The sequence below is a fragment of the Pelodiscus sinensis genome, chromosome 2 (genome assembly GCF_052426305.1).
Source record: "Pelodiscus sinensis isolate ZL-2025 chromosome 2, ASM5242630v1, whole genome shotgun sequence".
NCBI classification, from domain to species: domain Eukaryota; kingdom Metazoa; phylum Chordata; order Testudines; family Trionychidae; genus Pelodiscus; species Pelodiscus sinensis.
Window position 1 is genome coordinate 5,068,275 of NC_143053.1, and position 14,044 is coordinate 5,082,318.

The 14,044-nt window shown below is 51.3% G+C and overlaps 1 protein-coding gene across 3 annotated transcripts in view; it reads right to left on the reverse strand.

Moving 5' to 3' along the window:
- Positions 1–8,822, reverse strand: part of RHPN1 (rhophilin Rho GTPase binding protein 1) — a 64,747-nt gene extending 55,925 nt beyond the window's left edge. Inside the window, exon 1 of one of the 3 annotated variants that reach the window (XM_089776142.1) lies at positions 8,619–8,822. In XM_089776142.1, coding sequence (XP_089632268.1) covers positions 8,619–8,705 — 87 coding nt within the window. In that variant the 5' untranslated portion in view covers positions 8,706–8,822. The remainder of the gene's footprint in view (positions 1–8,618) is intronic. The other 2 variants (XM_075920002.2, XM_075920003.2) reach the window with 2 other exon arrangements.
- Between the last annotated feature and the right edge of the window lie 5,222 nt (positions 8,823–14,044).

Sequence of the window (14,044 nt, forward strand, 5' to 3'; positions counted from 1 at the left end):
TGGACATTAGGAAAAAATTCCTAACTGTCAGGGTGGTCAAATATTGGAATAAATTGCCAAGGGAGGTGGTGGAATCTCCCTCTCTGGAGATATTTAAGAACAGGTTAGATAGACATCTGTCAGGGATGGTGTAGACGGAGCTTGATCCTGCCTTGAGGGCGGGGGGCTGGACTCGATGACCTCTCGAGGTCCCTTCCAGTCCTATTATTCTATGATTCTATGAAGTGAGAGAGACCAGCCCAAGGATGAGCAGACATTTGAGACCATGTCAGATTTTCAAAAGCACCTAAGGATAGGATAGGAACGCAACTCCCATTGAAAGCAAAAAAGAAATTAGGCACTTTTGGGGAAGAAAAAAAAAAAAGTCACCCATAGTGTGCATCTCCTTAGATGCCTGCATTCAAGCGAACAAGGAAGCCTGTTTCAGCTGACTAGAGTCCTTGGAGATTTAAAAGGACACTATAAAGAAAAATAACAAGAATAAGAACAGTTTTCAGTTAGGACATTGCTTCCAAAGCCCATCAGTTATTTGGGCAAGAGGGGCACAAGGGATGGCTTTTAAACTTAAGTAAGAATTTCCTTAGAACATAAGAATGGCCATGGAATACTAGGATGGAAGGGACCTCGGGAGATCATCGAGTCCAGTGCCTTGCCCACATAGCAGGACCAAATACTGTCTAGATTATCCCTGATAGACATTTATCTAACCTACTCTTAAATATCTCCACAGATGGAGATTCCACAACCTCCCTGGGAAATTAATACATCTTGGTCAGACCAAAAATTCATCTAGCCCAGGATCCTATCTGCCGACAGTGGCCAGTGCCAGATGTCCCAGAGAGAGGGAACAGATAATCATCATGTCATCCCTCTCCTGTGATCCATTTCCAGACAGAGGCTAAGGACACCATTCCTACCCATCCTACCTAATGGCCATGGATGGACCTAACCTCCATGAATGTATCTAGCTCTTTTTTGAACCCTGTTATAATCCTAGTCTTCACAACATCCTCTGGCAGGGAGTTCCACAGGCTGACTGCACTGTGTGAAGAAAAACTTCTTTATGTTAGTTTTAAACCTGTTACCTTGCTTATTTCCTGTACATCCTTACACACAATCCTGAAATACGAGGAATTGTAATTAACATTAATTGCACTTTAACTCTGAGGCCTTTACTGGATCTTAAGGCATTTCAGCATGCAGTTGCTTGCTACTGCAGCACAAGTCATATTTGGAGTAAACTTCTAGGTTTCGCACACACATCTAGGTTTAAACACATCTGTCAAAATTCTAGGTTTAAAAACACATCATCTCCTCTGTCAACAGGTGTCTATAAATTTTGTTGCGTGCACAGAAGTATCAGAAAGCAGCACAGATTGTACATACAGGGTACGGCACGTTAAGAAAGCCATGAGAAAGAATAAGGTAGGGCTCATTAAGTTACACAAGTTGTGTCCAGCACTGAAGTTTATTGCCTCTGACAAACCAGGATTACAGCCAGTATTATTCTAGCAAATCCGTTCTATGCCCCAAAATCCTGCCAAACACTACAGTCAGCACTCAACACAAAGGAAAACAAAGTGTTCTGGAGAAACGTGCTACAGCTATGCTGCTGAGTACAGTACTGAAAAAGCCAGAGGGGACAAAACTGAGGGAACAAAGATAGATGAGGTTCCTTACTGTTAATGACAAAGTGTAAACTTCCACACGTAGACACAAGCATAAATTATACTGCTGTAATTCTACTAGTATAAATTCTCATGTGCACACATTCTGCTACAGGAATGTCTACAGAGGGAAATTAAAAAGTAAATATGGAAACAATGTTTTTAAATAATTTTGATGAAGAGTATAGATGTTCATTTAAAAATTGTCAGTTTAAATTCTCACTGTTTGGGAACTTACGGGGTGGAGTCAATTATTTAATGACAGTAGATGTTGATATTTAAGAAGTGAATGCCTTATAACCATTAGGGCATGAATTGACAAACATCAATATATACAAGGGAGCTTACATTAGTGCAATTCACACAGAAGTTAGACAGGAGCACAGCAAGGACAATTCTGCACATGTGGCCCTTTGACTGTGAGTAGTGTTAGCTTAACTCCTGGACTGTGTCATATTGAGACGTGATGCACAATGGGAACAGGTTGACTGTTGAGAAGTGTGAAGCCGCATGTGGATATTGAGGGAAAGCTAGGACACACACTACTGTAAAGTAGGAATGTTAAAATGAGTAATTTGCTGATTGTATAAGCACTGAAAATTTCTGCAGGTACACTGTTACACACTGAGCAGCAGCTAGCTCCCTGGGAGCCAGCACATGCTGGAAGCCAGCTTTTAAACCTGCTCCCAGCATAAACCAGCTCCTGACTGCCCCCCTCTGCTGCTGACTGATACAGAGGCAACAGCCAGCTCCCCAGGAGCCGGACCAGGAGCTACGTGTAACCCTTTGGGTAACCAATAAGCTCATGCTTATTCCTAACCCGTTTAAATGGCTACATGCCTACATCCCTCGTATAAAGGTTCAAAACTTTCATCCTTCAGCAGTAATCTTTAAACACACCCAGAGGGACACCCTCATCTATCAACATGCAGCTGGGCCCCGCAGCGCTCTCATCCACCCCTGCTACCAGGGACTGACTATTCCTAAAACACTAATGAAATGCCAGAACTTGATGAAGCCTGCTGTCCCATCTTAGCACACCATGCAGTTTCCATACTCAGATACAACCCTTAAACATTTTGGTCAACCTGCCCCTAGCTCTACCACATTTCTCTCAACCAATAAATTTATCTGTAATTGGCAATGTGAGGGCAGGGGAGCATGTGGTAGACTAAACAAGTCTTTAATAAATGGTGTAAAGGCACACAATTTCATCAAGAGCTAGGGTTGGTAACAAGTAAGCTTTTCCCCTAACAGGTGAGGATTACTAGTTACACTTAACCAGTGGGGGCCACTCCAGCCTGGCTAAAGCAGCCTCTGTCCACAGTGGGCTTGTCCTGGCTGTGGTGAGCAAGAAGCGGCCACTCCAGCCCATCCGTGGCAGAGTGGCTCGCCCCATTTAATCACATGGGGTCCCATAGAAGAGAGATGAAAAAGACTGGGACTTTTCAGCTTAGAAAAAGAGGAGACTACTGGGGGGGATGGAAAGAAATATGGTAGAAGTCATAAAATCATGATTGGCATGGAGAAACTGAATAAGGAAAAAGTTATTTTCTTGTTCCCACAACAATCACCAAGGGTCACCAGATGAAATGAATAGGCAGCAGGTTTAAAACAAACCAAGGGAAGATTTTCTTCACACAGTGCACTGTCGGCCAATGGATCTCCTTGCCAGAGGAGGCTGGGAAGACCAGGACTTGAATAGGGTTCGAGAAAGAACTAGATACATTCATGGAGGTTAGGTCCATCAATGGCTATTAGCCAAGATGGGTAGGAAACGTGTCAGTAGCCTCTTTCAGAGGCCGGGAATGGGAGAGGGATCGCTTGAATATTGCCTGTTCTGGTGCACCATGTCATTATGGTGAATTGCTGCTGCGTGTTTTCACCTTAGCCCCTGTCTTTGTAAGATGTTCACAATATGTGATAACTATCCAATGAAATGCCTGGCTAAAGAAGGATTCAGTGTCTATTTGCTGCTGACCATGGAGAACTGTATTCAGCTCTCTACTTGCTTGTGTGGATGCATCACCGCAAGCTCTGTAATGTAGCCAATCTAATCCGACGGGAGAGATTTTGCATCAGATTGAAACACTCCCCCTCCCCAAGAAGCTCTCGCCAACATAGTGCTGTCCACACCGGTGCTCAAGTTGATGCAGCTTATGTTGCTCAGGAAGGTGGCTTAGTCACACCCTGGAGCAACATAAGTGGTAGTGTAGACAGAGCCAGACTGTCAACTCTTTGGGGCAGGGACTTGGTTTTTTTGCTCTATGCGTGCATAGCATCTGCCACAACAAGGTCCTGGTCCAGGGCCATGGCTCTTCAGAATTATGGTAATGCACATAGTCAGGGACTATTAAGTGTTTCACTTCTAAGTTTAGGTTTGAAGGAAGCCTGGGGCAATTGTGACTGATGATAGTTTGGTACTACGCAGTGTACGAAGTGAGGTGAACTTGTACTAACTAGCTCATTTTCTGGTGCTCACATCTCACTCATATACAATCTCACAATCTCACTCACCTATCCTAAAAACCTGACTGGCAGCCTCAGGAAAAGCAAGAGACGGAATAATCCTTGGAGTCTGAATCATCATGTCCTCTGAGAGGCCATTCCACCAGATAAAGTCGAGGAACCTTGGTGAGGGCAGCACATGGGCAATACATACTACTACAGGTCTTGGTTTGTGCTAATCACCCAGAACTTTAAGTTTGCAGGGCTGCAAATTTAGCAACTCACAAACAGCAAGTTGCCACCACATGGTAAATTAATTTACAAATATTGTGTGCTCAAATCTGCAAGTTTGCTACAATATGGAAATATTGCACATTGTGTACCTGGGGAAAAGGACATGAGAAAGTTAGAAATGCTGAGCAAACATTTTGAAGACCCAATTCTACAGTCTGAGTCACTGAGAGCTCTTCCTGAGCAGAGTAGTGTTAAGATGGCAGGATTTAGCCACTGCATGGTAAATCTGAGAAGGTAAACAAAAGCCAAAACAAATTTTGCCCTTGAATAGCAACTACAGAGACAGCAGTAGGTACACACCCTTAAAAAACAAAACAAAAACAAAAAACAAAAAAAAACATACACACCCCAAAAAGCTGCATCTGGTTTTTAATCCACCTTTTATTTTACTCTCAAAATACCAAAAACAGACACCATAACCAAGAAGTTATGGTATTTCAGACTTTATAAGGAAAGCCATTAGGAGGTACAATAGCTAAAGATAAGTGAAACTGACTACAGACACTAACCTCTCTCCCCCCCCCCCACCTCTGTTCTAAAATCTGATTTGTCAATTTTGTATGTGTTCACTTTTTTGATTGTATCCCTTTGGTAAATATGGTCATGCCAATTGTCTTCCAAAATTTGATCTGAGGAAGTGGGTCAGGCCCATGAAAGCTCATCACCTAATAAACCATCTGGTTAGTCTTTAAAGTGCTTTAAAGTGCTGCATAGTCCTGTCTTTTCTTTCAGCAAGACCAAACTAACATGGCTACATCAGAAGGGAACCTGATTAGCCTACTTTTGGGCCACCAGTCAAATGAAGAATAAAATGTAAGAGCATGAAACACAAGAATAGATTTAAGAATCTAATATTTTTGGCCCAAAACAATCCACTTAAGGAACTATCAACATTTGAGAAGCAATGCATGTTGTTGTAGCACAGCAGATCTAACAGGCAAATCTTACAGCCTTAATGTTTTGTCCTGTTTACATATGGAAAGCTACAGCCCTACAGCAGGCTGTATTAAGTGTTTAATACAGCCTCAAAGTCAGACAGCACCACACTGTAAGGAAGTCCTATTTTTCTGAGGGATGCTGCATTACAAGGTATGGTGTACTGTAAAAGCATAATAGCTGTATAAATTATAGACTTTTTATCAATCTTTTAACAAACACAGACACATTATTAAAATGCTGTAAAAATGGTCTCAATGTTGACTTATGGACTGAACAAAAGATAAATAAAAATGTCAAATCCAAATGCACCAGCTGTAAAAAATTAATCCAATTGTTGGGGGGGGGGGGGGGAGGAGTGAGAAATCACTAAAATCAGACAGCTAGTGCAAGCATAGCGAGTGGTCTGCATGCCACAAATGTTAGGGCACTAGGGCAGTTCTGTGCACAAGTAGGAAACAGATGTATTGGACCCTCAGGGTGCGTCTAGACAGTGGCACTATTTCGGGTTACTTCCGGTATCCCGAAATAACGTTCTCCGTGTCTTGACAGCATGCCTGTTATTTTGAAATAGCAGGTGCGCTATTCCAACATCCCTGCAAACCTTGTTCCATGAGGATTTAGGAATGTTTCAGAATAGTGCTCTATTTTGAAATTTGGTGTAGTGTAGACAGCGCCAAATTTTGAAATAAGCTATTTTGAAATTAACTCGTAATAAGCTTGCAATTTGCGTAGCTCAAATTGTGTAGCTTATTTCGAGCTAAGGATGCAGTGTAGACGCACCTTCAGTGACAGAACCTTGACTTGCCTAGAAGATACGTGTTACTGTAATCTCAGTGATTCTTCACAAAACAGTAAAGCCATCGCAACCATATCGACACAGTTCTCTTTCTGAGCAATAACTGCATTACTGATTCTTCTTTAAAGAGACACCATCAACTTGAAATCTCTCTCCTTCCCCCCGCAATGTCAATTCATAACAGATGCTATGGTAGTTTGAGTCCTCAGGACAGTTTTTGTGGTTTTGCAACCATGTCTTCTTACTTCAGAAGTTTCTCTTGTGCCTGTTTCTCTGAGGAACCCTCCCTCTGCCCCACAAAGTATAAACAACTGCCCTGCAAAATAGTGAAACAAACAATAGCAAAATAAACTATAAGACACACACGCACACACCCCTTAAATAGTCTTTTGTTCTAGATAGCACCCACAGTTATAAATATTTCAGGAAAGTTCTGAAACAAACATGACATAAATTGACAGTGTCCCTTTAAATTAAATCTGAAAGGTTAAAAATTAGTACTGAGTCAAGATTCTTTATTGATCTTTACCTAGCAGAAGCTATGGATTCAAACTTACAGCCCCTAATTCAGGCAAAAGATCTATTGAACTAAATAGGAGTTTTGTCTGAGGACAAGCTGTACCTTTAACTGATGTATATCTGCAGCAGATTACAATGACCATTTACTCCAAATTAGCAAACAGACTCTCAGGACACAGAAATTGGCACACTTGACAGTTTCAAAAGTCATTATTTACCCACCTTCCCATAGTTTTACATTCAAAGTATTTTACAAACACTAGTTGTTAAGAGCACATTGCCTACACTAAAGGACTGAACACAAGCAATGCCAACATTTTAATGATCTAAGAATACCACATGAAATTCCTTTCTTCTGTTATTAATGTTTATTGCGTCACTCCTTTAATTAGCAGACAGATTGAGCACATAAATTCATGCAAACAGCTAAAAATATAAACACATACGGTGAAAAATGCCCACATGCTGACTACCACCTACGTCCACCTACTACAAACCTTCGCTACATAAACAAGAATACTATTCAGTGCCACGCTGCTCACATCACGGGATAAGTTTATAGCGCCGAGCAGAACAGAACACACTTTGGGCGGCTGGGAATAGTAACTTTCCCGCATGGAGAAGAGGATTAAGCCAGCAGAAGAAAGGAAAGCTGAAACACAACCAGCAGCCCTCACCCAGTACCGACACGCACTGGCTGGCTGCATCGCCCTGGCACTGGGGAGAGCGGCAGGCATCAGGGGAAGGCTGCCCCCGGCCAGGGAGAAGAGGAGGGCTAGCCCATCCCGCCCGCTCAGGATGGCAGAAATGGTGGGGAAGGGGCCGCTGGCACAGATGAGGCAAGGGAAGCAGGCTGCTGGACCCCCTCCCATCCCCCCCCCCGCTGCCACCACCTGGGGGAGGTGTGCACGGGGGGCGAAGGGAGACACGCTACCCCCCAGGCATGGGGTGGGCTGGCAGAGGGAGGGCAAAAAGGCTGCTACCCCCCCCGACTGCAACCCCCCCTCGGCACAAGGGAGGCTCGCAACGGGGGGAGGGGCACTATGCCCGCCACCCGAGCACGGGAGAAGCTGGCAGCGGGGGGGATCCCCATCCCCGGCACGGGGCGCCATGCTCCCCCGCCCCGGGCTGGGGGGGCAGGCTGGGCTCGGGGTGTGTGGGCGGGGGGGTCCGCTGGCAGGGGAGCGGGGCTCAGGGGGGGCCGCTGGCAGGGGAGCGGGGCTCAGGGGGGGCCGCTGGCAGGGGAGCGGGGCTCAGGGGGGATTCCCTAGCGGGGGGGTCGCTGGGCTCTGGGGGGCCGCTGGCAGGGGGGGGGTTGCTGGGCTCGGGGGGGCCGCTGGCAGGGGGCGGGGCTCAGGGAGGATCCCCTAGCGGGGGGGTCGCTGGGCTCGGGGGGGGGGTCCGCTGGCAGGGGGCGGGGCTCAGGGAGGATCCCCTAGCGGGGGGGTCGCTGGGCTCGGGGGGGGGGGGGGGCCGCTGGCAGGGGGCGGGGCTCAGGGAGGATCCCCTAGCGGGGGGGGGGGGTCGCTGGGCTCGGGGGGGCCGCTGGCAGGGGGCGGGGCTCAGGGGGGATCCCCTAGCGGGGGGGGGGTCGCTGGGCTCGGGGGGGCCGCTGGCAGGGGGCGGGGCTCAGGAGGACCCCCTAGCGGGGGGGGGGGTCCGCTGGGCTCGGGGGGGGCCGCTGGCAGGGGGCGGGGCTCGGGGGGGCCGCTGGCGGGGGGGTCGCTGGGCTCGGGGGGGCCGCTGGCAGGGGGCGGGGCTCAGGGAGGACCCCCTAGCGGGGGGGGTCCGCTGGGCTCGGGGGGGGCCGCTGGCAGGGGGCGGGGCTCGGGGGGGCCGCTGGCAGGGGGGTCGCTGGGCTCGGGGGGGCCGCTGGCAGGGGGCGGGGCTCGGGGGGGCCGCTGGCAGGGGGCGGGGCGGGGGGAGCGTGGTCGGGGGGCGCCGCCCCCACTCACCTTGCGGACGCTGCCGCTCTCCGGGGGCCGCAGCAGGGGGCAGCCGCTGTCCCCCCGGCCGGCCGGGCTCCCCTCCGCCGGGCTCATGGCGGGGCGGCCCAGGCCCCGCGCTCCCCTCAGGCAGGACGGCACCAGGCTGGGGGCGCCCCCGCGGCGGCTCCTCGCAGGCACCCAGGCGGGGCGGGAGACGGGCACCGCGCCGGCCAATAGGAGGGCGGGAAGTCGTCGAGTGACAGCGCCGGTGCCCAACGGTCGCGAGGACAAGGGGGGGGGGGCAGTGGCGTCCCCGCCCCGCGCGCTCTCCCAACGGTGCCGGGGGGAGAGATCCCGTCGCCCCTGGCAACGGTGGGAATTAGAACGCCGAGGACGTCATGGGGGCGGGGCTGCCCGGGCACAGGCTCGTCTGCAGACGGGTCGGGGGTGAGGACTGCACGCGGCCACCCCCCCCCCCGCCTCTGGGCAGCCCCCCCACCCCTGTGCACTGCAGCCCCCCCGCCTCTGGGCAGCCCCCCCACCCTTATGCACTGCACCCCCTCTCCTCTGAGCAGCCCCCCCACCCCGTACACTGCACCCCCCCACCTCTGGGCAGCCCGCCCCACCCCCCCCCCGTGCACTGCACCCCCTTCCTCCCCCGCCTCCGGGCAGCCCCCACCCCACCCCGTGCACTGCACCCCCTTCCTCCCCCGCCTCCTGGCAAACCTCCCAGCCCAGTGCACTGCAGCCCTCTCTTCCCCCATCTTTGGGGCAGGCCACCTCTCCTCCCAGCCCTACAACATCTGGTTCCTTGCTGTTTGGAGCGAAGCAATGGCAGTGCACGCAAACCCCTTGTCTCTGCCCCTTTTAGTGCATCACTAGCTTAGCAGCCACACGAAGCACAGACATCCAGGCAAACTAACCCCTACAAATATAAACACAATCAGCAGTCAGCGCTGACCTCTCATCCCCAGCCCAGCAGGAGTTTACACTGCCTCCACCCCAGGCAGGACAACAAGTGGCCTGGTGCAGGCAGGTGTACACTACAGAACTGACACACAGCTATGCTGCTCACGGGTGAATTCACACCCCCAAGCTAAAGTAATTATACCAGCCCAAGCGCAGGGGTAGAGCGTGCCACGTGAGTGGGAAAGCTCCCATCAACCTACCTCTGGCCTCTTGCAGAGGCGAATTAACTACCCTGGTGGGAGAGTGCTCACCTGACTTCCCAGAGCAGTGTTTCTTAAACTTTCTAAGACTGAGGAACACCAAACAATTTTTAATGAGGAATTCCAAGGATTTTTTGTTGAGCAAAAAAACCCAAACAAAAAACAAAGAAACGGAGGGGGGGGAGGTATTGACTAAAAAAAAAAAAAAGTTGCCTGTCCCTTTAAGTGCAGCCATTTTGAACTCTGTACTTCTTTAAGCAACACTGATGTAGAGCAGTGATAGAAATGTAGCCGTGTTAGTCTGGGGTAGCTGAAGCAAAATGCAGGACAATGTAGCACTTTAAAGACTAACAAGATGGTTTATTAGATGATGAGCTTTCGTGGGCCAGACCCACTTCCTCAGATCCAGTGGTCCCCAACCTTTAGAGGCTCCCGGGGGCTGGGGCCACTCACGCGCCAGGCACCTGGGGGGGCGGGGCCACGCGTCCAGAGGCACGCCAGGGGACGGGGATGCCTTTGCACCCGGCGCCGGCATGTGCCCCAGGGCCGGCGGTGCTGGGGCCGCCCGAGCGCCTTGTGCCATGGGCCCGGGGCCGCCGCCCGAGCCGCGCGCCTGGGGCCAGCACCAGCGCCGTGTGCCCGAGCGCCCGCATATGCCGCAGGGCTGGGGCCGCCCGAGCGCCGCGCACCCGGCGCCGGTGCGTGTCATGCGCCTGGGACCGGCGCCTCCCGTGCGCCGGGGCTGGCCCAGGTTGTCGGCGGGCGCACACAAATGCCCCGGCGGGCGCCATGGCGCTCGCGGGCACCGTGTTGGGGACCACTGATGTAGAGCATCTTCAGCTAAGCACTACAGAGGTGCAGCTGCAGCCTTATTCGTGGACCAAGAAATCCAATTCACTATAGACAGAGGGAAGAGACAAAACCGGCTTGTCTCAGGACATGAAGTCCTAGGCTTTTTACAGCAGTTTCTCTTTCAAACAAGCAAGAGCTAGGCAACTATCAAAACTTTCTAGAGAGGAGGACAGAGGTTGCCGAGAAAAAAAAAAATCACTCAAGGGTCTGGAAACGACTCTGGTAAGGCTGCACGTGTAATATTAGCTGCTGCTCCAGTTATATCCCAACACGTGCAGTTTGGGCACTGGCTTACGCTTAAAAGCCAAATGGATCTAGCTGCTTCACACACACGGGTGTGACCGGAATGCAGGAGAATTAGAGTTTACCTCTGTGGTTTTCAATGATGGGTCCTGACCCAGCACTGGGAGGTGGATGTCGGGAGCTGGGTCTCTGCTGCATGGGGATCGGGTGAGCAGTGGGGAGGCTAAGGCAGCTTCCTGGTACTGCAGACTGTGCTGAACCCCAGAAGCGGCTGGCAGTAGGCCCGGCTACTAGGTGGGTCGGTTGGCAGCACAGGGCTCCCTGCACTGCCCCAAGCTCTAGCTCTGCACTCGCATTGGATGAGAACCTGCTGCTGGCTGCAGCATGGTCTGCAGGGCCAGGAGAGACAGAAAGCTGCCTTAGCCGCCCTGCTGCCCGGGAGCCGCTCCAAGTAAGCCCCTCCTGCCCCTACAAAGCCAGAGCCCCCTCCCACACACCAGTCAAATCGTTGGGTCACAGACATCAACAATTTTCTTCCATTGGGTCAGGAGGAAAAAAAAAAAAGAGTCTGAAAACTGCTGGACTAGCTGATGTAACATCCCGCCCCCGCCCCCGCCCCCTCTGCTGGACATAGCCAGGTTGAAGGGAGATTGCTTTTATCCACCTCACTACTGGCACTCAGGGAGGTGGGAAAGTTACAATCAACAGGAAACCCCTTTCTGTCAGTATCCAAAGCAACTATGCTACCCTGCTGTGATGCAGTGGGGGGGGGGGCTGTACACTCTTGTGGCCCCAGGTCCACTGTGGTTGGGCATTCACTGGTGTTATGCTGTGGCTGACCCCTACTGGCCTGTGTCTGTAAGCACTGCCCGGCAGGGGGGTCGTCCCTGAGGGCAGTGCACGTAGACCAGTGGTCTCCAACTTTAAGCAGGAGATCACTTTTTGAATTTGTCAGATCAGGATCCACCTCAAACCCAAACACCCCTGCTCCACCCCTTTGCTGAGGCCCCACCCTCCCCACTCTGAATATGGGGTACAGGGGAGGGGGACAGAGAGACATCAGTGCTGCCCTGCCTCTATCTCCCCCACTCCGCACAACAAGCAAGAAGCTTCCAAGGGCAGTTCTGAGCAGGAGCAGAGGTAGGACGGGCAGCCGAAGTCCTACGCTTGATAGTCTCCCAGCCAAACCAGCCAGGATCCCCTGTCAGAGGCGCCGGGATCTACTGGTAGATCCCGATCGACTGGTTGGTGACCACTGACGTAGACCATGTCTAGCAACTTCACATCTGGCCAGGGAAAGGGTTTAAACAAAGGAAGGGGTGTGGCTACCAGGGGGGAGAGAGGAAATGAGTGTTCTGTGGTTGAGAAAGGGCAATCAGTGTGGGGAAGCCGACTAAAACCAGTATGAGGGGTTGAGGGGCCTGTGAACCCCTTCCCCCCAAGGGAACTAGGGCTGTCGGCCTAGCCTATGCCTGCATTGAGCCTATGCTGTGCTGTATCTTGGAGAAGCAATAAACCCATTTTTACTCTACGGGATGGCGGGGAGTCACATTTGGCTGCGGACAGGGGTGCAAGGTTGGGGGGGCTCCCTGACGTGCCATCACACCTGCTCCTGCAGAACAGCTTGAGACAAGGCAGGGACCAGCTGTCACGCAGGCCGAGGACAGAGGCTGCCACTTGTGCTGCGCAATAGGGTTCTTTGGACCGGTCCCTCGTCCAAGCCTCTTTCCCAGAGGTGACGGTGACCCCCTCCCGTGGTCTGACATGCCCAGACTGACCCCTGGGCACAGAGAATGTCTGGCCACGCGTGTAAAATAGAGCACCCTGCATAGTGGACTCACTGGGCACTCCTGCATTACAAGTCATAACCCTTTAATTACATGATCACATACCGTGGCCACCGGGGCCCAGCCTTCTTCAGCGTGCAGTCTGAGTGGTGCCCAATTAGATAGGTGTGCTCTCTTATTAACGAGGGTCACGTTAATATTAAACGTGGGGTACTAGTAAGTACATAGAAGCCAACAAACTGACTTAGCCCCACCTGTGCTTTTTCTAGCACATCCTCTGGCTGTCTCGCTTTCTCCAGGTTAGGCCCTTTAGGGCCAGGATCATACATCACACGCCAGTCACACACCACTGAGCACACGGTCACCACAATGCATAAAAACAAGGGTGTGTCTTGTTTGGCACAGTTGGGTTCAACATCAGCGAGGCAGGGGAAGAGAGAGATCAAACCCCGATGCCACAAAGAGAGATGCCCTGTGTTAACATTTGATGGGTATCAATGTAGCTGGTTTGCTATTTGGTCTGGGTTTGTTTTTAATTTCATTTTAGGACCGAGTTGGGTGTGACCCAAAGAGATCCAAAGCAGCTTTCCATCCCAGAGGCACTGAGACCACTGGCAAGCAAGCATGAAGTCTGCGTAAGCAGCGAGCCAGCAGGCTTTTAACTCATGCAGCAGACGCGCATGGCTTTAGCCCCTAAGGTTGCAAGTTCAATCCCGCCCTCTACACTTGGATCTGTTCAGCACTCGAATGTGACAGGTTCCTAGCGCTTGGCTGGGAGTGACCCAGAAACGCCACAGCTTCCTGAGGAGCAGGATTAACTGTCTGGCCACTCCATCAGATTTAGGATAATCCAGTGTGAGCTGCAAGCTCCTGCCTCATTTATTATTTGCCTCGCATGTCCAGCCCTCGCTGTCCTGAATGCCTTTATGTGGCCAAGGGGCTGCTGCTGTATTTTTCAGCCCTACACCCTACCCTCTGGTAGAGATGACCAACTCGGCTTTGAAGAATAACCCTGAAAGTTGACTAGCCAAGACACCCTAAAAATGGCCATAGTGGGTCAGACCATAGGTCCATCCAGCCCAGTATCCGGTCTGCTGACAGTGGCCAATGCCAGTGTTGGGGTCACTGCAACACCAGGTGCCCCAGAGGGAGTGAACCGATGGTAATGATCAAGCGATCTCTCTCCTGCCATCCATGTGTACCCTCCAAAAAAAGGCTAGGGACACCATTCCTTACCCATCCTGGCTAATAGCCATTAATGGACTTAACCTCCATGAATGTATCTAGCTCTCTTTTAAACCCTGTTATAGACCTAGCCTTCACAACCTCCTCAGGCAAGGAGTTCCACAGATTGACTATGCACTGTGTGAAGAAGAACTTGCTTTCATTTGTTTTAAACCTG